We start from the raw sequence: 22,475 nt of genomic DNA on the forward strand, positions 1-22,475 counted from the left end.
TTAACTTAGTCCTGTACTAGCCTCAGGTTGATGGGCTGGATGATCTAAATGGGATTCCCAGCTGTCACTTCTATCACCCTGGGTAAACTCTCTTCTTTTTTTTTTTCTTCCAGGTGCCACAATATCCTCAGATCCCGTGTATGAGGACATTGATTATAACCTGATGAGAGAGAAACAGAAGTTGGGTCATGCAGGTCTGTGGGGCTCTTATTTTTGGAAATAGTTTTATTTCCATCGTATAACCATGATCTACACCTAGATTTCCTCAGCCACCTGCCCCCTGAACTATTGACTGCTGTGGAGTCTGGGTCTATGGAGAAACCAGTTCGTGGAGTCATGTAAATGCAGTAATGGATTACCCAGTTGGCCAACAAGCTGTGTGCCCAGGGGCCCTGGCCAATTGAGGGGGTCCCAGAAAAAAGAGTGCGCCCATGCCCTCACCCATTTTGTCAGCCACTCGTACCGTGGTACAGGGTTGTGGAATGTGGGTGAGGCTCACTGAGAGTGCCAGCTCGACACTCCAGTCAGGAAACCATGGCAGCCCTCCATCCTGACCCTGTTTCCCAGCAGGGGCACCAGGAGGTGGGCAGGGGATGGCAGGTATAAGAAGTCGGGAGGGGCCCTCATTTTCTCTGACCCAGGACCGCACAAAATGGAAATCTGCCTTTGTGTGAGCCCCCATCCCCACCTCGGCCCTAGTCACACAAGAAGCAGTCCCAGCTGAACATCCTGCGGCCTTGGAGTGGAACTAAGGTGGGGCGGGAAGTGACTGCTCTTGGTACCAGGCTATGGCGTCATTTGAAAACTGCTGGAGCAGGGGATGTTTTGTGCTCCTCACCCACCACAGCTGCTGGGATCAGAGATCAGCCCAGGAGATGGGGGTAACTTGAGCCATGGCCCTTTGTACCATTTTGATGCAATGTTGATCAGCTGGGAGCATGCTGCTCTCAGTCTGGGAGTTTGCACAGCTCTCTGAGCATTTCCCATTGGCTACACGTTGTGGTCCGGGCAGGGGTGTGGCCCAATCGATCATCAAGGTGGAGGAGGGGGAGTATTTTGTTTTAAGAAGTGGTGTTATCCATACAACTTATGTTTCTGTGCCTACCCTGCCTCGTAAGAACTTGGGGTATAATATGGGTCTTCCACCACTACCCATCCTCGTGGTACTCAGAGCATAAGAAACCCACCTTTACCCTTCTGAGTGCTCAGCGCTAACACCTATTCTTGGTGGACTCAGGACATTGTAATATTTAGCAACAAATCAACAGAGTACACAGAGCAAGCATTTTACTCTCCTCTTCTGTTAAAACAGATAGACATCTCCTCATGGCCAGTCAGGGGTTTGTCATCTGTGCTCTGGCTTCTGCACTGTCTGGTCCTGCAGGGTTAAAAGGTCCCAGTAACTTTGCTCTGGGGCTGTATCCCAGAGTTAAGTTCCCACAAGCTTGTCTTTTGAGCTGCATTGTATAGTGTGACAAAGCTTTCTCCACCTTTGTGGCTCCTGTGCTTTCAGGCGGAGCGTTTGTCTCTCAGGCTCATGGCAGTCTTCAGTTTAGACACCTTCCCGGGGATCACAAACTTGCCCTTGCCTTTCCCTGCACTTTTCCAAATTAGTCCTTCCCCTGTGGTGTGTCCCACTCTCTGAATCAACTTTCTCTCTGTCATGGCATATAGGAGGTTAGGGAATGGGCGTCGGGGGGAACCCAGGCCTCCCCTCATCTGTGCGTTACATCCCAGGAACCCTGACAGCACCTGTCTATAATATTCCCAGTATCAGCTGCATGACAGCTGCAATTCTCCGCAGCCCTTCCCGGCACCTCCTTTACTGCAGGCTTTTTGTCCTGGTACATGACGGCATTTGTCCCTCCCAGACCTTCCACAGAGACTTCTGTCCCCTGCTCTTTGCACTCAGTGAGCTAGTGGAAAGGTGTTTTTAAACAGTACCAGGAAGTTCTTAATTGGCTCCAGGTGTCTTGATTAGCCTGTCTTAATTAGTCCTGGAAAACCTCTGATTGTTCTGGATGAGCCCTTTTTATTTGATCACAGGAGAAGAAACCTATTTAATCTGGAGCTAATGCACTTTCCTTCTGCCACTCTCCTGTAGCCTTCTGGCCTGACTCTATCAGATATCCCCTTACCATACGGCTCAACACCATTGGGTTGGGAAAGGTACCCACCACAGACCATCTGCGTTGCTATGACAGCTTTTGGGTTGGTGTTGTATGAGGAAATGGAAAAGTTGCAGGGACAGGGACCACCTGGTTACCCTTGTATTCTTCTCTTTGGTGCTCTGTATCCACTGAAGGAGTGCATAGTTGTTCACAAGGATAAATTATTGGCCCAGGAGGTAGTAACACAGCATTTCCATGGCCCACTTAATGGGGAGGCATTCCCCTTTGACTGCTACATATTTCTGTTCTCTCAGCAGGAGTTTTGTGTGAAGGTAGAGGACCAGGTGTTCTTTGTCCCTGGCCATCTATGATAGGACAGCTACCAATCCCACCTTGGATATGTCTGTCTGAGAATTAATTCTTTGTTAAAACTGGAGGAATAGGCACAGGATTACTGCAGAGGGCTAGTCACAGATCTGTGAATGCTTTCTCCACTGCATCAGTCCACTTAGCCATGCCACGATTCCAGGCTTTTATCAGATATGCTGGGAGATATGCTCTGGGGGCAAAGTGGGAGATAAGTCATTGGTAGTGTCGTACCATACCAGGAATGTTTGGATTTCCTTTTTTCCAATTGAACCAGGGCCAATTTTCAAAAGCCTCAGGCTTGTTCAGTCGAGGATTTTCCGTGTTCCTTCCTATGGCGTGGTCGAGGTATTTAGCTTCAGCTAGCCCCATAGCACATGCAGCCAGCTTGGCTCTAAGGATGGCCCACATTAGGGTATCCAGTTCCACTTCCACCTTTTCCAAGTGATCTCCCGTAGCTGGTACGGGGGCACAGGAGCTTATCCATGAGAAGCTGGAAGGTGGAAGGTGCCCCATGCAGTCTGAAATGGAGAAGACTATACTGGCCCAAGCACAAGAAAACACAGTTTTTAATTTTGCCTCACTGACCGAGGGGATTTGCCAGGATCCATTTGTTAAATCGAGGGTTAGAAAATGGACATTGAACAGGCAGTCAACTCACTCAGCAATGCAGAAGATGGGGTATGTATCAAATTTAGGTACCTCGTTCAGCCAGTGGAAATCATTAGTCGTTTGTAAAGCCTAGGGGTGCCATCAAGTTTAGGCACCAACACAATCAGGCTGGACCATCATTGTGGGTCTCCTTAATGATTCCCAGTTCCAATATTCTCTTCAGATTGGCCTTGATTTCTTCTCTCATTGCTGCTGGGAGCTTGTATGGCCTTAGTGTTACCTTGGCCCACGGATTTCTGAAAATGTGGTGATACGGCTCAGTTGTCCATCCTGCTCTAGTAAGAACACAACCTGGTACTGGTTGATCATCTGAGATACCTCATTCTTTTGGTTTAGTGTTAAATCAAGGGATATCGTCATCAGCTGGAGCAGGCTGTCTCTCTGGACCAGGGCCTCTGGACAGCTACACGTGCTTCTTGGGGTTGCCAAGGTTTCAAAAGATTAATATGACAGATTTGTTTCCAGCATCCCAGCTACCATACCTTGTAGTTTACTTCCCCCCCAGTTTCCACCAACTCTTAGAGATGTTGCCTTTGGGCCAAGAGTTTGCTTTCTGCCATGGGTAATAAATAATACCATCACCCGATTCCCCTGTTGGAACTGCTGAACTTTTGCCTGGCAGATTTAATGGTTTCACTGGGCCTCCCGCCCCTCTTCCAGATGTTCCCATAGGAACATAGGACCAAGTCACAAGAGTTAAAACAAGGATTTTATTTTACTTAAAACTGAGCTATGCAAAAGTACAAACCAACCATTTGCACTGCACAGTGGTTCACATGAGTGAGCATATGCAGTGTTCCAAGCCCTAACAAAACTAGCTTTGGTCGCTGTGTCAGTTTCTTCACTGAACACTGACAATAGTGTCTCTTGACCATTTAGGCCTGATTTTCATGTGACTGAGGTGTTTTTTCCCTGTAATTCTAATTCAGAAAGGTGTTTAAGAAAAAAAACCATAATGAATTTTTATGTAATGTCATTTCAGGTTGCTCACTTGGTCGTGTGCAAGTGATGCACTGCAGATAAGGCATCCCTGGGTTTGCATGTTAACAGTGAATGCAAAATCTTCCTCCCATAATGACTTAACACTTGGATTTTTTTTCTTGTACCAGTGTTACCCACAATCTGAAAACATCCTTGTCATCCAGGAAACACTTATATCAAAACCTATTGAAATGAGGAATAGTCTGTTAGCACCCAATGTCCACACAGCAAAAAGTTTGACTGTTAAATGATGCAGCTTTCTGATAAAATACACGTGTGAGAAATTTTCTATGGCTCTGACTCTTGTATGACCAGCACCAGTCAGACGGAGCAAAAATTGGTTTTGAAATTCTTCCAGTGATTTGCATGGTTTTTTAAAAGACTTTCTGTTAATAGGAATTCTAGTCACAAAGTGCACTGGACTATAGTTTCTCTGCTAGCTGCACTTCAACTGTAAAAAAGCCCCTCTTTGACCATGCCTGGAATATACTGACACTGGAAATCCTACTCTAGGATCATCAGCAAGTGGTCAGGTTAACAGCTCTCACTTGTTTGTTGTCTCTCCAGACTCTACTGCGGTGGATTCAGTGACAAAACAGCAGTATTATAATGGGGACAGCGACGGGGAAACCAATCCCAGATCGGAACAAGGTAAAGGGGTCATAAAAAGACAAGGAACCAAAGCTGGATGGAGAAATTAATTCCTAGGCATGTCGTGTAAAGGATTTCCCCTCCATCCCTTTCCTGCACTCTGTTTCTTGGGCCAGCACTGAGTAGATTCATTCTGATAGGATCAGATTTAACTGCTTTCAAAGATTTCCAGTAAACCCTGTGATGGAAACTTGTGAGCAGTACCTGTTCCTTCCTGTGTGAGTTCATATTGTCCTCCCCCAGGGGAGAAGGTGCAAATAACGGAGCCCAGGAATATTCATTTGGCATGGAAAAATCTGAATTTCACATTTGGTGCTTTCCATTAAATACACCCCTAATCTGTGCCTGTGATTTACCCAGCTGTTTCCTTGGTGTGAACACAAGCCATAATCACAATCTAACCCCTGTAAACTAAGAGTTGAAACAAAGTTTATAGAGTTCAACGGTATTCACAAAGGTTAGTTCTGGTGTGACTGCTTCTGTCTTCTGGAGTGTCCAGCTGCAGATCAGGACCAGCACAGAACCTTATCCCACCGAAAGGCACAAAAAATCCTTGCTGTTGGATTCAGCGGGGAAGGGCTGAGCCCCTAGATATTCATGTGAAAGTAAAGGTGGCACAATCCCTAGATCACAGTATTTCCAGGATTTTCCCTCTTCTCCTTGATTAACCTGTGATGGCTTCTACAAAAGCCCAGAAAAACAGCCTGAGCTCCAATGCAACAGGCAGTTAATGGGGAGCTCGAAACCTGCTGGGAAACTGGGTGTATTCCAGGAAAGCTGAGTGTGTTTTTTGCTGTTCCAGAGGGAGCTTCCCCAGCTGGTTCTCAGTTGGGTTATGAAGATGTGGAGGAGCCTGTGTTGAGTGATGCCCCCCTGACTTCAGATGACAAAGGTTAGGAAAGAATCTGCCTCCTGGGAGGAGCATTAGCCCAGGAAAAAAATAAGACAGGTTGAACCTCTGTAGTCTGGCGGCCTTGGGACCTGACTAGTGCCAAATGAGAGAAGTTGCTGGACCACAGGAGGTTAATATTGTTTAGCTGCATTACTAACACTTCCACTGCTTCCTGGGCTGTTAGAAGACATGTGGAGGTAAATTACAGCTAAATAACAGCACAGAACACTGAGAGCCAGGACTGGTGGCTGTAAACGTACTTTATAGGCTCATAGGAAGTTTGGCCACACCCATTGTTTGCCCAACTAAAAGGATTAAGGATGTTACTGGACTAGAGGGGTTCAACCTGTAATTGTCTTTGTAGATGGAAAAATTGTGCACTGTGGGTTTGCTCTTGCAAATTACTAAGCATCCTTGGTCCTGCTGCAGTCAGCAGGAGCTCAGGGTGCCAGGCTTATTACAGGATCAAGCCTTCTGCAAGCAGCTGTTTGACAAACTGTTTTCCTATACAGCATGGCTATGCATGCAGACAGTCAGTGCAGAGATACACTCAGGGAAGCAAGAAGCTGTAAAGCTTGTGGTACTGCAGATCGGAATAGTCATATTAGCTAAACAGTGTGACTCTAGAAGAAGCTTGCTCAGCTCCAGCCAGTGCTGAACAACTCCAGTCTCTGTTCCTGGCACTCACTTTCACATGCACTGACATGACTCGCAACGTTAGGGGGTAATCTCTCTCAGCACAGCCTTCTGCTTGTCAGTAATGGTCCCTCTCAACCATCCTTGCCTGTGTCGAGTCTACTGATGTAGCCGTGAGCTTCCCACATACTGTGACAGGTGAAGAAATGTACAGATTTCACTCACAGACCCATCTGTTGCCCCAGGCTGATGGTGCAGCTCAAGGGTACTACATGGGCCAGACTAGTTCAGGGAAATGGATCAAACTAGATTTTAACAATAGTAAAAAATTTAGGAAGTGGATGAAAGAAAAAATTTGCCCAGTTCTCCATTTATCTGTTACTAACTATGTAATTAGTACAATAACAAAATGGAGTGGGGAAATCTTCCTTTAGCCTAGACAGTAAATCCCCATCCTTACTGCCTCCTTACAGATCTCCCACATATCCATGAGTTTCTTAGGCTCCTTCCAGCAATTTAGATACATCAGGTCCTTAATATGTTAGATAAATGTGATCTGTGTAAAATTCCTCTGGCACTGAGATGGCAGGAAGAAAAGGGGGGACTTTTGATTTCTTATCACCCTGGAAGTGTCAGTACTTCAGGGCTCTTCCTACAAGGTGTGTAATGGGTAAATGATGTCTCTAGTCAGTGGACAGTCTCTTCTTATCACCATTGATTCCTGTTTCTGTTCCAGAGGCTCCTGCTCAGGATGGAGATGTCCCAGCCGATGGTTATGACGATGTTAGAGACATTTCTGACCCTGAGGATAACTGGAGTTCAGGTCAGAATACCCAGGAAGTTACTGGGGTCGCTGGGGTGAATGAGAAGAAGAGGGATTCACAGAGAGGTGAGTGGGGAAAAGCTGCTACAATTCTTGCGTCATGATCGCTTGTTTCACTACCGAGTTAGGCACCGCGTTTCTGTACAAATAGTGTCTTACTTTCATCAGCTCTTGGGTGTCCTGCTCAAATTCATGGCTCCCTGCTAGAGCTGTGAAATTGACAAGAAAATGGTGTGGGTGGGAGTGGAGGGGAGGGGGTTTCCAGCTAAAGCCTGGTCTTGCCCAGGCTGATTTCCAGACAGGCTTCACTTGGCTGCCTTCCCTCTCCCAGCTGGGCTGGTTTTGGGCAATGGGCAGCCATGCGCTCAGTGGATGGAAGCAGGGAGCTGGGGAGGGGAACCGAGGGCCCAGGCTCTCAGGCTCCAACACCACCTTGCTTAAGTGAGCGGAAGAGCTCCTGGTGAGAGTGTGCACCACAGGCAAAAGGAGGACAGTGCAGACATGATCAATCACAATAATTACTGCTGGCTCAGAAAGGGATCTAACATAGATCAGCTCAGATTTCTAGTGTAGACATAGCTGATATCTGGGAAAAGATGCAGCTCCAAGATACAGATACTGACATGGAAGCTCAGCTCTCTGTTTACAAAAGGAAGCTGCAGAAAGAAGCTTCAAATCATGAACCAACTTTAATGTCAAGGCTCAGGAACCAGAAGACAAACAGAAACCAAAATGATTTATTTTAAATCTCAAGACTTTGAAGCTAATCTCATGATATTTGAGCGCTGTCTCCTGATTTCTGAACACTGTGAGTTGGTGGTGCTGAGAAGTCTGTTTCCTACTGACCCACATGAACCAGTTCTGGCTAATCACAAAGAGTAAGAGCTACTCCGGCAGGGGCACCCAGCTCCAGAGCTGGCCGACCCTGCAGGGAGCAGCAACCATGGCAGGCTGGGCCCAGGAGCCTAGTGAAGGGAGACTCGGACCATCCACTTGCTCTGGGTAGCACATCCCAGAGGGAGGGACATGGTCAGGAGGCTGCCCTCAGATGCCTCAATGGCCTACCCAGACAGAAGCTGCCACTCTGCTCATTCTGCCTTCAGAGCTAGTCAGCTGGAGAGCAGCAGCTGCTACTGCATGGCTTTGGGGAGAACTAAGCCAATTTTGGGTATCGCTATAGACCCCACACACTGCACCCTCATGCTGACTTCAGTGTTTGCAGGATCAGGGCTTGTGTGTCTTCCCCCAAACAAGGTGTCGGTTCCTTGGGTGGTAATGGGAAGAGAAGGTCCCTGTGGTGGGATTAGTTAGGGGCCTGGTAGCAGGTTTGAAATCGTTCTCTTCAGTACGGAATGTCTCCATTCGAGTTGTACCAGAGCATCTTCCAGTCTGGGGCTGAGGACTGAGCTCCCACTTTGCACCTCAGAGGAAAGTGGGTGGGGACGAAATGGACATCGTCTGACACCTGCTGAGAATAATGTGCACATGTGTATTGCGTCAGGACAAGCTCTGTGACATCATCCACTTTTGGGTGCCTTGCCCTTCCCTTGCACGTCCCCTGGGGTAGGAGACCTGCACTGCTCCTCCCTGGCAGACCTCACTTGGCACGTGCCCCTTTCGGGACTGTGGCAGCCATCAGGACTTACAGCTGCCCATGCTGAAGCTTTAGGGAGGCATCACAAAGTCAGTGGTATCAAAGCCACCAACTTCCCCTTTCGCCGGGGGGTGCCTGATTCCCCCAGTTGTGCCCCATCCCACTCCTTCTCCCAAGCCCTTGCCCCTGCCTTGCCTCCACCCACCCCCATTCCACCCCACCCTGCCTCTTCACCCATCCTCCTGAGCGTGCCCCATTTGTGCTCCTTCCCCCCACCCCCAGAGCATCCAAATGCCACAAAGCAGCTGATTGCGGCAAGTAGGGATGAGCTGATCAGCAGGGTCACGGGTGGTTGAGAGGCGCTGGGGTGAGGAGGAAACGATTGCCAGAGGGTGCTGAGCACCTGCTAAGTTTTCTAGCCCTGGAACACCCACGGAGTCAATACAGGTGATCAACATCTTCATGATGCCCCTGCACCAGACAGGTCACAGCTTGGAGAAAGTCTGATCCCAGATGTTTTCTTTGTGGAACAGACTGGCATCATCGACTAAAATATCAGGGTTCCAATGAGAGGAACAGGGAAAATTCACAGCCCATATTATAGACTGCTCCCAAGTTAAGTAAGTGCACATGGGTTTAAAACAGATACTTTGGCTGTATTGTGCTTCCTTTGATATTTTCAGATTGGAGTCTGCACTCCTTAAGAATTGAAGGGGCCTCCAGGACAGAGAGAGACGCCACACCCCTACCTCCTGAAGACCCGGGTTATGATGACGTTGAAGCTGGTGTCCCTGAGACATCAGTGTAAGAATATCATCACATACCCCGTGAGGATGTAAATGCTGCATGATTAAACTTTTTTTCTTCAAAATGCTCCCTGGGCAAGAGGGCACCAGGACAGTCCCTGCCATGGATCTGGTTCTCTCAGCTTTTCTAGTGGGCTTTCATGTAATTGCAAGAAACATGAGAGAGACTGAGACAGGGCCTGTGATTTTCCCTGTAATTTCTCATTGACCAGACTGCCTGAAGCTTATTCTGCTTTCTTATTTTGAATGTTTCTTCATCGTGAAGTTTTGTTTTTTTGATATTAATTCCTTTGTAAAGTCTATTCAAGGAAGGATGCTTTCTTACAAGGTACATAAGGAGGCTCCCTGGGGAGATGGAGACTGAACTCCCAAAATATAATAACTGCAAAGTGCCATTTCTCAGTATTGCGGGTTGGGCTAAGGGCTGCTGAACAGAGAACAAATATTGTCAGCTGTGTGGTCAATAGGAACCAATTCCTTGGATGCCCCAGGGCTCAAACACCCACAGAAATAAAATAATGAGTGCCCAGCACCCAGGAGCCAGAGCTTCAGTGTGAAATGTGATGAGTTCTGTGTTGCTAAAAACGTTTAACGTTGGGGCAAGGAGTTTGTAAAGGAAGTCAGGGTGATAGCAAAAGGCTTGGCATTACATTAAATTAAAAGTTATTAGATGATCTTGAGCACCAGGTACTCCAGGTAAAAGATAGGAAACAATGAATAGGAATAAGTGGTTTATTTCCAAGCCTCAGGTCTCAGCATTGGGTGCAGGGTGCCATGGAATGCAGTAAGAGCTTCTACTGGCCATTCTGGGGCAGGAGCAGTTCTGAGAAACCCTGTTCTGGAGTCCCACCAGAGCGGTACCTGTGCTCTTCGCTTCCTGTTGTGGGAAAGTGAACAGCAGTGAATTGGACCAGGAAGCCCAGCTTGGTGAACCAAAGTCTGATGGAAACAAATCTGCTTTCTATAACCTTTAGAAATCAGATTTTCACAGCTGCAAGGACTAATTTGTTCATCTTTTATAATCTCACTGGCCAACTGCTATGGGTATAGTTTTCTAGAGAGGTAACTTGACCCCCTTTACTTCCCAGGTTACTCAGGAGTCGATGAAACCCCCCTGTGTGCTCCAGTGATGTTATTAAGCTAAAGATACCAAGTATCTCACTGGTAATATTGGACAGGTGGAGAGTTCTATCCACTCCTCTACTGCAGTCCTTTAATTTAGAAGGAAATTACTCTAAGTGGCGCCTCCACCTGTCTGGTCCCCATACATATTCCTTGAGTGCCTCCAAGAACAAAGCTGAGTTAATCTAGGATTCAAAATCCCAGCTATAAACTCCATAAGAACAATAATCTCTTGGAGTTTACACACATTTGTCTAAATTTTTTTCCAGTATGAGCAAATATAATTCCAATCTATAAAAAGTGAAATAGGGAGAACCCAGGAAACTACAGACTAGTCAACTTTCCTGTGCCAGGAAAAATAATGAAGCAAATAATTAAAGAACCCATCTGCACACATCCGGAAGATAAGAAAGAAGGTGGCAAGTAAAACAAGCAGACCTGTAGCAACGTTAAGACTAACAATTGTGTTTATTGAGTAATGAGCTTCCGTGGGTAAAACCCACATTATCAGATCTGGAGCAAAAATAAGAATCCAGGGTGCGTGTATGTATATTTAGTCACTTGCCTTTCATCGGACCAGTGGAAGAAGTAAATTCAGTGAGATGGGTGCCACTCCTGTGAATACCAAAGGTGGGGAAATTGTCCTTGTCAAGAGCAAATCTTGTCAAACTAACGTGATAGCTTTCATTGATAGGATAACAAGCCTTGTGGAGAAGGGAGAAACAGTAAATGTGCATACCTAGACTTTAATAAAGTATGAGATACAGTAGTACATTAACTTCTCATCAATAAGCTAGGGAAACACAATGTATATGGGACGACTATAAGGTGAATAAAGTTGAATAAATGGTCTCCGAGAATAGTTATCAATGGTTCATAATCATGCTGGAAGGGCATAACAAGTGAAGTTCCACATAGATCAGTTTTGGGACCAGTTCTGTTCAATATCTTCATCAACTATATTGATCATGGCAGAGAAGGCTTGTCTCCAGTGCTTTTTTATTTTTTTAAAGAGTCTTTTTTTCTGAAACAACCCCCAAAGCACTCACACAGCCCAGCAGGATAATTTGAGATGAGAGCTTTTCCCCATGAAATAATTATTCCAGTTCCACGAATGACTTCTGCTGGTTCCCCCTCCCTTTCAAGGTCGAAGAGGAATGCGTGTGAATAGCTGTGCTTTGTTAGTGCTCACGTGAAGGCTCCTTTTGCATGAACACAATTTTCCAGCATTTCGTACTTAGACATTAGAAAGTTGAAATAAGTAAAGTTAAAAAACACCCTGCAGTGTAGACATAGCCTGAGATTACAATCCTCAAGGCTGCAGAGGATACCAAACCAGGAGGGGTTGCAAGTGCTTTGTATGATAGGATTATAATTCAAAATGATCTGCACAAACTGGAGAAATAGTATGAGATACATAGGATGAGGTTCAATAAGGTAAAACACAAAGTACTCCGTTTAGGAAAGAGCAATCGGTTTCATGCATACAAAATGGGAAGCAGCTGTCTAGGAAGGAGCACTGCAGAAAGGGATGTGGGGGTCATAGCGGACCACAAGCTAAACATGAGTCAACAGTGTGACACTGTTGCAAAAAAAGCAAACATCATTTTGGGATGCAATAAAAGAGCATCATCAGCAACACATGAGACATAATTCTTCTGTTGTAGGCTGAGCTGATGAGGCCTCAAATGGAGTAGTGTGTCCAGTCCTGAGACCCCACCCTGCATAACTGACACTCGGGAGGGAAGACAGGGAAAAGGGAGGCTGTACTGCACAACGGCGACTAGGGGCGCTTAGACTGCTCCTTTCCAAGGGGAGAGAGAGCTGAAAGCAAAGGAGGGAAAGGGGTATTAAAGACCCTATTGGGCACGAGGGGTAAGAGAGGGGGATAATGTGGAAAGCTGCGGCCATGCTGCATAAGGGGCTAGAGAGGAAGAAGAGGAGAAAGAGGAGAAAGAAGCAGCCCTGCGTGATAAGGGCTACGAGGGGCCAGAGAAAACGACCCACGGAAAGGGGCTGCTATTTTGCAGAAATGGCCTGAGGGGAAGTAGAGAGTGAAGGGGGAGGAAGACGCTTACAGCGCATAACTGGCACTAGTGGCAGGATAGGGTCAAGAGGAGGAACGGGGCGGCTACTCTGCCTCATTGGAAATGGGAGTGGCCGACTTTGAGGAGGGGAAATGTGCGATTCCACTGCAGGAGGGATGTGAGACGAAACGGAGGCTGGAAGTGGGGGCTGGGGTGGCTATAGTGGTGCACAGAGGGCTGGATGTGAGGAGACAAAGACCCTTTTACTTCTCAAGGGACACAGCGGCTACGGTGGTGTGAAAGGGGAGGGAAAGGACTGGCCACGCTGCATAACGCCCCCTGGGAATCTAGGAGGTCAAGGAGGTGACTGAAGAGTTCCCCGGGCTCAAGAGGGCGATGGGGGGAAAGGGCTTGCTATGAGGCCTAACGGGCACCACTCTGGAGGGGCAGCTCCGTTCTGTAAGAACATTAGGGGGAGCAGATGGTCAGGAGAGGAAAGAGCAGCTTTGGTCTGTAACACCCATGCACAGCAGGAAAGGGTCGGGGTGGCGGGGGCTGTGCTGCCTTAGGAACACAAGTTGGAGAAGAGCCAGGACGGGGCGACAGGGCGCGTGTGCTGCATAACGGGCACGGGGGGCTTCCAACCCTGAAGCTGGGTGGCAGAGGCCTGGAGAATCCCAAACAGGGAATCGGAGCGGGAAACGGCAGGAAGTGGCTCCCCAACAACATTTCTTCCTCTAGTGCCCGTTGGGCAGTTCGGCCAATCCTGCCTCTTCCCCTCGGCTGCTTCCACTCCCCATTATGCAGCATAGCTGTCCTTTACCCCCACCTTCGCGTTCATTACCCCACAGTCATCCTCCTGCAGTACAACCGCCCTTTGTCCCTCTCCCGGCCGGCGGCACTCTGAGGAGAGGACAGGGCAGCTGTCCTGTGTGAAACCCCCTACGGGAAGCAGAAGATCAGTGGGGACTAAGGGGCGGCTGCGCTGCATCATGGGCAAGAGGGGAAGCAGAGCGTTCAGAGGGGAAAGAAGTGGCCAACCTGTCCAGTGGGAAGTTGGGGCCAGACAGGCTGAAAGCAGCAGCCCCAGTGCACACAGGGGCTGAGGAGAAGCAGAGAGTGAAGGGCGGAGAGGCCAGCAACACTGTGTAATGGGCACCAGGGGCAGGAGAGGGTGAAAAGGGGCCTGTAGGATGCCCAGGTGGGGGCCACGGGCAGCAGGTAGTCAGAGTAGTGCTGAGGCAGTTCCAGTGTGGGATGCCACTGTGGCCTGGAGAGTGAGACAGGCAAAGGGGAGCCAACCCCGCGTAACTGAGACTAGGGAGGGAAGACGGGGAAAAGGGAGACTCTACTCCACAATGGCAAGTAGGGGCACTCAGACCGCACCTCACCAAGAGGAGAGGCACCCGAAAGCAAAGGGGGTAAAGGGGTATCAAGGCCTCCTTCAGTCTGCGTAGACTATGGATCGCCCCCTTCGTAACTCTATTTAAGATCCTCATTTGCAGTGTTGACTGTGACTGTGGAGGCCCATACGCGAGTGACAGTCCTTGCTGCATCTGCTGCATATGTAGTGTGTGTCTGGCAGGTCCTTGCTGTCCTTTCTACAGGCTCGCTTCTCCTCTGACAGCTGTCTGATCTTCATCTCGCCCTTCTGAAGGCCCTTGTGTAGTTCTTGCTTCCAGCTGCTGCGCTTGTCTGCCAGCTCCTTCCAACTATCTGGGTCGATGTCTGCCTCCTTGAGATCCCTCTTACGGACGTCTTTGTAGCGCAATTGGGGGTGTCCAGGAGGTCTTTTGCCAGAGGCTAGCTCACCTTCCAGGATGTCTTTTGGGATCCTTCCATCATTCATCCTGTGGACGTGGCCAAGCCATTGGAGCTGCTGTTGCCTGAGGAGGGTGTGCATGGTTGAAATTCCAGCTTGCTCAAGGATTGCGTTGTTGATATCCCAAGAATGAGCCTGAGGCAGAGCAAGTGGAAGACATTCAGTCTCTTTTCCTGGCGGGCGTACAAGATCCAAGACTCGCTGCCATAGAGGAGGGTGCTGAGGATGCAGGCTCTGCAGACTTGCATTTTGATGTGAGTGTACAGCTTGTTGTTGTTCCATACTCTCTTGGTAAGTCTGAACAGAGTTGTGGCTGCTTTTCCAATCCTCCTGTTTAGCTCAGAATCCAGCGACAAGGTGTTGGTGATGGTGAACCTGAGGTAAGAAAACTCGTGGATGACCTCTAGCGTGTAATTGTCAATGCTGATCAATGGAGGTTCAGCAACGTCCTGACCAAGTATGTTTGTTTTTTCTAGGCTGATGGTAAGTCCTTACATGCTTTGGAGAACTGATCCAGTAGTTTTTGAAGCTGGCCTTCTATGTGTGTCACTACAGCAGCGTCGTCTGCCAACAGCATGTCTCTAATGAGCACTTCCCTCACCTTAGACTTAGCCTTCAGCCTTGCAAGATTAAACAGTTTCCCGTCAGATCTTGTGTGAAAAAAGATGCCCTCTGTTGAGGATCCAAAGGCATGCTTCAGGAGGAGTGCGAAGAAGATTCTGAACAATGGCGGAGCAAGGACACATCCTTGTTTGACACCACTCCTGATGCTGAAGGCATCTGATGATGTGCCATTATATTGGATGGTTCCTCTTGTGTCTTCATGGCAAGACTGGATCATCTTGAGTAACCGTGGTGGACAGCCTATCCTGTGGAGCAATTTAAACAGTCCATCCCTACTGACCGAGTCGAAAGCCTTGGTCAGGTTGATGAAAGCAACATAGAGTGGTTTCCTCTGCTGCCCGCATTTCTGCTGCAGCTGCCTCAGGGAGAAGATCATGTCAATGGTAGATCTCTCAGCCTGCACGAGATCTCCCAGTTTGATGCATACCCCATTCCAGGCATCAGCGAGTTGGTGGACCACCTGGGCAGCGCTCAATACTTGACCAAAGGTTATAGGCAAATCCTTCTGGCCAAAGAAGCCTAGGAGAAAACAGCGTTCTGTACTCCGGAAGGGCTGTTCCAATACATTCTTCTCCCATTTGGCCTCCAGGAACCTTTTAGTGCCTCACGGAGAAGCTGCTGCAGCCCCACAGCAAGTATACTGCTGTGTGCCTGGATGACACAGTTATACACACCCCAGACTGAGACACCCATCTGGAGAGGACAGAGGCTGTGCTGGATAGCTTTAGGCAGGTGGGCCTCATGGAAAATCCAGCCAAATGTGCTATGGGGTTCACAGAGGCCAAGTACCAAGGGTACGTGATGGAAAAAGGGGTGGTGAAGCCCCAGTGAAATAAATTAGAGGCCATTCAACAATATCCTCGGCCAAGTTGGAAGAAGCAAGTTCAAGGCTTCCTAGGAGTTGTGCTGTAGTTTGGAAGGTTCATTCCCCACCTTGCATATTAGGTGCAACACGCCCCAGCCCCCTAACAGACTTGGTGAAAGCTCAGGAGCCTGACCCAGTGAAATGATCCAAGGCAGCAGAGAGAGCGTTTGAGGACTAACAGACTGATCTCTGCAGCAACCAAGCGTTAGCAGGCCTGGATTTCACTAGAGAGTTTATCTTGCAAACCGACGCATTGTACGTAGGGCGAGGTGCAATTCTGTCACAAATGGCTGGGGAAGACGAGCACCCAGTGCTATACCTTAGCAGGACACTGCTCTCCAGCGAGCGTGAATATGCACTAGTAGAGAGGGAGGGCCTTGCCGTAAAGTGAGCCATGGTGACACCACACTGTTACCTGCTCGCGTGCGGGTTCATCTTGGTGACAGCTCATGCTCTGCTTCAGTGGCTGCAGTGGAATAAGGAGAAGAACGCCAGGGTAACCTCATGGTTCATATCCCTGTAACTGTTTCAGTTCAGTGTCCAGCACTGGGCTGGAAGCTGACATGGGAATGCGGATGGGTTATCCCACATGCATTGCTGAGCATCCCGGGTTCCCCAGCCCCCTGGTGTTGAGCAGGGTTGTGGGGAGGATGTGTGGCAGACCACAGCCTGCAGGCTGCAAGAACCTAATAGAAGGCAGGCACACGGGCGAAATGGGTCAATGCCTTGCTAGTCCCTAACTCGGCTTGCAGCTGGGGCTCGTTAAGGATCATCCTGCAGTATTAGGCTAATCAGGCACCTGCTGCTGGGGTGAGCCTCTGGACTCTCTATAAAAGGCTTCCCCCACCCAGGCAGTAGGGGTGAGGAGTTGGGAGGGGCATAAGGAAGAGCAGAGCAGAGAAGAGCAAAGCAGAAAGAAGTGGCACAGGGAGAGGCTGCTATGTTAGGGCAGGGGTAAGAACCCCACTAACCACCTCTCTCGCAGGGACCCTGGGCCAGAGTCCAGGGTAGTGGGTGAAACTGCACTTCCCCCCAACCCTTCCCCTGCAGGGTTGACCCGCTGGGTAAACAGGGGCAGCTGCAACCCTGTAATGGGGCTCTGCTCCACCTTCACTGAGGACTTGCCTGTGATGAGAAGGGCTTGGTAATCAGAGACCCTTGCCTTTAGAAGGTTTCAGGAAGCTAAGGGGCCACCATGAGCCTCTGAGGTATCCATGAAACCGCCGAGAAGTGCAGAAACACCTAGGAGCCTGATAGACACCCTGTCACACGGCTTCACTCCTCTTCCAACTGAGTACTTATCCTGCAGATGACTCCCCGCTAGGCACTTAGAGTAAACTGCATGTGGGTCACACTTGGGCATAGACTTCCCACACCACTCACATTGTTTGAAGTCCTAGAGACCTGCATGCCTTGGGAGCATGACCAGCTGAGGGGAAAACTCCCTCAGACAGCAATAATGAAGGAGCAGGTCTTGTTCTCTGTGTTTCTGATAGTGTTGGTAATGTTCCTGGTCTGTGGCATTAGTGGAATGGCTGAAATGGGACCTGCACATCTCTTTGGGGTTTAAAATTTCAGAGGGCTTTTTCCCATTAAAGTTTCTTAACTAGTTTATAAAATGAGCAGCATCTGAGGCTCTGCATTTATTCTCCTAATATGGCAAAATCATTTTTCATACGGTTCTGTTCTATGGCAAGGAGGTTGGTTACATGATGATCTGAGACTGAAGCGAACGTGACATCAGATGCGGACTCGTCACTCATATATGGTCACAACTGGAGTTTTAGAATTGTATTGGATGTTTTAGCTGCCTAAAGTCTGAGATAAACTCTCTGATAATGGCTAAAAAGGTGCGTGTTGTTTCTATTGGGTCTTTCTGGCAGCTGATGCCAGCGTCTGAATCTATATATTTTCCTGCCACTGCTTTGTTGTCACTTGTCAGATGCAGAGAAGCCCAGGCAGGGTGTTCAGGTGCAGTCAGTGCTGTATCAGGAGGAGTCGTGTGGGGATGGCCGTGAAGGATCAACTCTCCACTCAGCTGTTTTGGCTGCTTCTGTTCTCTCTTCAAGTCCCTATGGGTAAGTGCCTGCGTTATTTTTATTTCCCTTACTTAGCTGAGAAGATTAGAACTAGGAAATCAGTTTCAGTTCCACTCGAAGTTCCATTTATTCCAGGCGTCAAAGATACAAAGGGCAAGAGTTAAAGTAAATTTGTGTCCTCAATGATTTCCTGTACATGACCCTTAGAGAGAGAGAAGTTATGTATGGGCAATAATCGAAGATCTGACTTAGTCATAGACTGTGACTAGTTTATAAAGTTATCCCGTTCTTGTAGCACTGTGAGGCCAGAGTTGATTTTAGTAACACAAATAACTTCAGTGCTTAAAAGTTCACAATGAGCAAAGCAAACCAACCAACCAAAGCCAGAGACATTTTAAGAGGGGGAGGTTATTCTGTTGCGTGAACTCAAGCTTTATTCCCCAGTCCAGCTCTGTGCCTACGCATGGAACTTGTAAATAATTCCATGAGCACAGTCCATACAATATGAAATAGTGTTACTGTGCTGTGTGTGTCAAATGTGTTGGGCCAAGTTCAGTGTCATTTGTATGACCCGTGTGTTAGGATATTGAACAGTGTAGTAGCAATATATGTCTGTAAGTTCCTGCAGCCTCAGAGGCTGCAGTTTGGGAGCTGAAGTATAAACCAGTGAAGCTGAAGATGTGAATCAATTTTTAGAAACCTCAAACATTTTGCTAGAGACAAACCGTGGTGTCACACCTGGTATGTACAGATCACAGATAGCTCTGCAACCTCTCTGTGCCTGGGGGACTAGAAGGTAGGGACTCTGTAGCAAGAAATTTTCTAGCTCAGCTAATGTGAGACTTAACTGCCAGAGAAATTCAGACAAAATTAGCTGGAGCGGCAGTCCACACAGGTCTCTTCTATTCCTGTTGGCCGCAAACGGTGATCTGCTGTCAACGAGAGCTGTGATCACCCAACTTCTGCGGCGGCACAGGTAAATAAAGCAGTGGAGGCCCACCAGGCACTAACCCTGGCAGGCCACCACTTTTTTAATGTCCACTGCTGGTCTAGTTAAAAGTTCATAATCTAACAAGCCACGAGCATGTTTAAAAGTTTGAAAAAACCGCCAGCCTTTAAGATGGCTGGGAAAACTGAAAACAGAAAAATGGAAAGTGGAAGTGGTAATTTTCTGTCGCTCAAGCAATAGGCTTAAATTTTCATCCACAAAAACTTCAAAAATTTATGAAAATAATTTTATGAAAAAAATTCTAGAAAACAGGACAGGATTTCACGGCCATTTTCATTAGGACTTGTCATGAAAAAATGCCTATAAAGGGTTAAACCCAGAGAGAGTGGGTTCTCATTGGCAAGCAGCCCGGTGAGCCAATGGGAGATCTTTTGAATTGAAGCAGTTGCCTGCTGATGGAATTTTTCTTTGTGTGGCCAGAGTAGACAGACCACGTTTAATCCTGAGCAGGCTAAATTGCTCCAGTAAATATTCAGGCCACAACACAGCCTGGGCGTGCAGATATGTAAGTAAAAGGGAAATGTGTAGTTAGACTCAATCAGGTTTTGTTTTTCTTTTATTTTAGTTTTTTTATGGGACTTTTTAGGCTGTCTGATATAATCCCCAAATTCCCTCGTCCCCTGCAGCCCAAACCGGAGGGAGCAGTTAGGAGATGAGTTCCTTTCCCCCACCACAACTCTGATTAACTGTAGTAAATGTAGTGTTATTTTATGAATATATTTCCCCTTTTCTATGAAATAACTGCTATGAATATATAAACATGAGGGGCACAATCTTATATTCTTGCCCCAGGCACAAAATCAGCTAGTTTTGGCTCTGCCTTCCGTCCCTTCCTCTCTCCCCTTCCCCACACAGGTTTTGAATTGCCTCGGGTCACTAAGTCTTCCTGAATTGTCAGAATGGGTCCCTGTCTGGAAAAGGTTGGGAAAGGCAGCAAGAGAGGCAAGGTGTTTTTAAGGTATCTTTCAGGCCTCCACCTTCCGCGCTTGGAGTGTCAGAGTGGGGATTAGCTCTGTCTTGACTTAATAAATGCTTATCTGAAAATTGTTACCTGTGTTTTCCTGACATTGGTGAGCCCTTTGTACAGGAGCAGCCTTAGCAGAGCAGCGGTCAGTGCGATGTTGCCGTGAGCAAGGGCTTGCTTGTGTTGCACAATCTGGTCTTAAATAAATGAGGGGTTCAATGAGGGGAAGGACACAACACGGCCATCAAGAAATAAACGCTCATCAGTCCAAGAGTTAATTCAAACTCCTCTCTAACAAATCCTCCAATGCCTGCACGCAGTGCTGTGGTCGGAATCCCACATGAGGAGAGTGGGAGAAGTAGGCACTAAAGAAAGGAACCGTGAACGGTGGGAGTCACCAAAGTACTTAGACATCTAATGCCCATGAAATCAAGTAAAAACAACTGGCTAGCAGGGCCGTCCTTTGACTTTTGTGAAGCCCCCAGCTATGGGGACCTCCAACCCACCATACTTAACTTGGGAAGACCCAGAAATGAAAAAGGCAACCTCAGCATTCATTTTAACAGGCAAGTTTCCAGCCCTTTGGCCTGGAAAGAATGAACCCAGAGCTAAGACTTATCCCTGGGATCTGCTATGCATCCCAGGGTAGTCATAGTCATCCAGTGTCTGTGTGCCATGTTGGGATCATGTCCTGCACTGCAGGGACCATGTGAAGAGGGAAGGGATTTATGGTATCTCCCTACTTGTTCCCCATGCCAGCTCTGCTCTTCAGACCTCCGGGTTCCTGCCTTGCAGCCACAGCCTGGCTTAGGCACCACTCCCCCAGTGAACGGGAAGAACATGTTTCCCATCCCTTCCCATGTACCCCAGCTCCCTGACAACTGGGGGCTCATTTCAGGAGCATGAGCCCACCAATACTGCAGCCTGTTGTGGGGACTGGCCTTCAGCAGCAGTTTCCATGTTCTCCCCACCTCGTGTGACAGGTAGAATCACAGAAATCAACTTGAGATTGTGTCCCAGTGGGCACATCGAGCCACTGAGAGCACCTTCCTGGGCTCTGGACCTCCCCACTAGCATGTCCTGATGGGCCAGATCCTCTGGTCGCCCCACAGCCCAGGAATAGAATTGGGGTAACCGCCCCCCTGCCGAGCAATAAAGCCATAGAATCAGGTCATCTCTGGGAGGGCTCAGAACCCAGGAAACCAACCCCCCAAAAGGGACCAAAACCCCACATAAATCTATCTTAGCTGGGGTGACCTCTGCCCCTTTTAAGGGACAGTCCCTTATGCCAGGCCTCTTGTAGGTGTCCCGACTCCTTTTAAAAATGGACAAATTGCCCTGAATTTCCCCTGTTGCAGCCAGTGCAACCCTGATTGCCAGTGCCCCCCATGCCAAGGTTGAAGCCCTGATCACCAACAGGCCACCACTCCCACCACTGCGGGGCTGAAGCCCTCAAGGGCAGAGCTAAACCATGTCCGATATCCCCCCAGCTCAATATCCCCCCAATTCCCTATGGCCAGAGACCCCATAACCCTGCCAGAAGCACAGAACTCTGCACACTACCCCATCCAGTTCCACCTGCCACAGCCCCACCACAACTCCCTGCTGTGGGTCTGCTCAGCTCCCCTGCCCTGGCCAAGTTCCTTGCTGCCATGTCCCAGCCAGCTTCCTGGCTGTGGGGCTTCAGAGCTCCCCATCTGGGCTCCCCATTGCCATGGGTCTTCCAGTGGGGTCTGTGCCCCAGGCACTCTGCACTGCAGGCTCCTGGCAGGTCTCCTTGAGCTGGTCTGGGCTCCCAAACCTGCTTCCCTGCCCGGGACTGCCCCCAGGGCTCCCCAGAACAGGCTGCAAGCTGAGCTCTGTGTCACTAGCAGAGGTCTTCTGCAGCCAAGCAGCTGGAGCTCTCTTGTCCAGGCACTCGCTGGTCCAGCAACATCTGTGGTCCTGCTGGACGAGGGTTGTTGCCGGATAAGAGTGTGCCATATGAGAGTGTTTCAATCTATAGTTACCCTTCTTTCTTTTCATTCTTTCTTTATTGACTACCACGTTTGCTTTTCAGTTAACGTACAATGGGGGGATGCTAGATAACTATCCTATTGTTAATCAGGTCATCCCCAGTACCCTAACTGAATATTAGGACTATGTTAACAATCTTCCAGCCATCTGGAATTTCCCAGTATCCCAAATTTTATTAAAATTGAACATCAACTGTTGCAGGCAAGAGTAATTCAGGTTTGACACTGGGTTCTCTGAGCACGAAACATGCTGCACAGATGTCTGTCAAACACAAGCAGTTTATTCCCTGACATGTTTTAACAAAACCTGTTAACTAAAAAGCAAAACATGACAGGAAAAGGGCTCTTCCATCTCTTCAGCAGCTGGAGAGCCTGGTCAAGGGTGGCCAAGTGGGAGTTCTCTAGTCTTCTGGGGCACTGGCACCATGGCCCATTGGTGAAGTCCAAGTTGCCATA

General features: G+C 48.4%; 1 protein-coding gene across 1 annotated transcript in view; it reads left to right on the forward strand.

The window, feature by feature from the left end:
* The window catches only part of LOC142012573 (scavenger receptor cysteine-rich type 1 protein M130-like), a 54,513-nt gene extending 44,979 nt beyond the window's left edge, over positions 1-9,534 (forward strand). The window contains exons 15-19 of the mRNA XM_074993093.1: positions 114-185; positions 4,698-4,781; positions 5,584-5,673; positions 7,046-7,198; positions 9,410-9,534. Of these exons, the coding sequence (XP_074849194.1) occupies positions 114-185; positions 4,698-4,781; positions 5,584-5,673; positions 7,046-7,198; positions 9,410-9,534 (524 nt within the window). The remainder of the gene's footprint in view (positions 1-113; positions 186-4,697; positions 4,782-5,583; positions 5,674-7,045; positions 7,199-9,409) is intronic.
* Positions 9,535-22,475: the final 12,941 nt, after the last annotated feature.

The sequence above is a fragment of the Carettochelys insculpta genome, chromosome 1, assembly GCF_033958435.1.
Source record: "Carettochelys insculpta isolate YL-2023 chromosome 1, ASM3395843v1, whole genome shotgun sequence".
NCBI classification, from domain to species: domain Eukaryota; kingdom Metazoa; phylum Chordata; order Testudines; family Carettochelyidae; genus Carettochelys; species Carettochelys insculpta.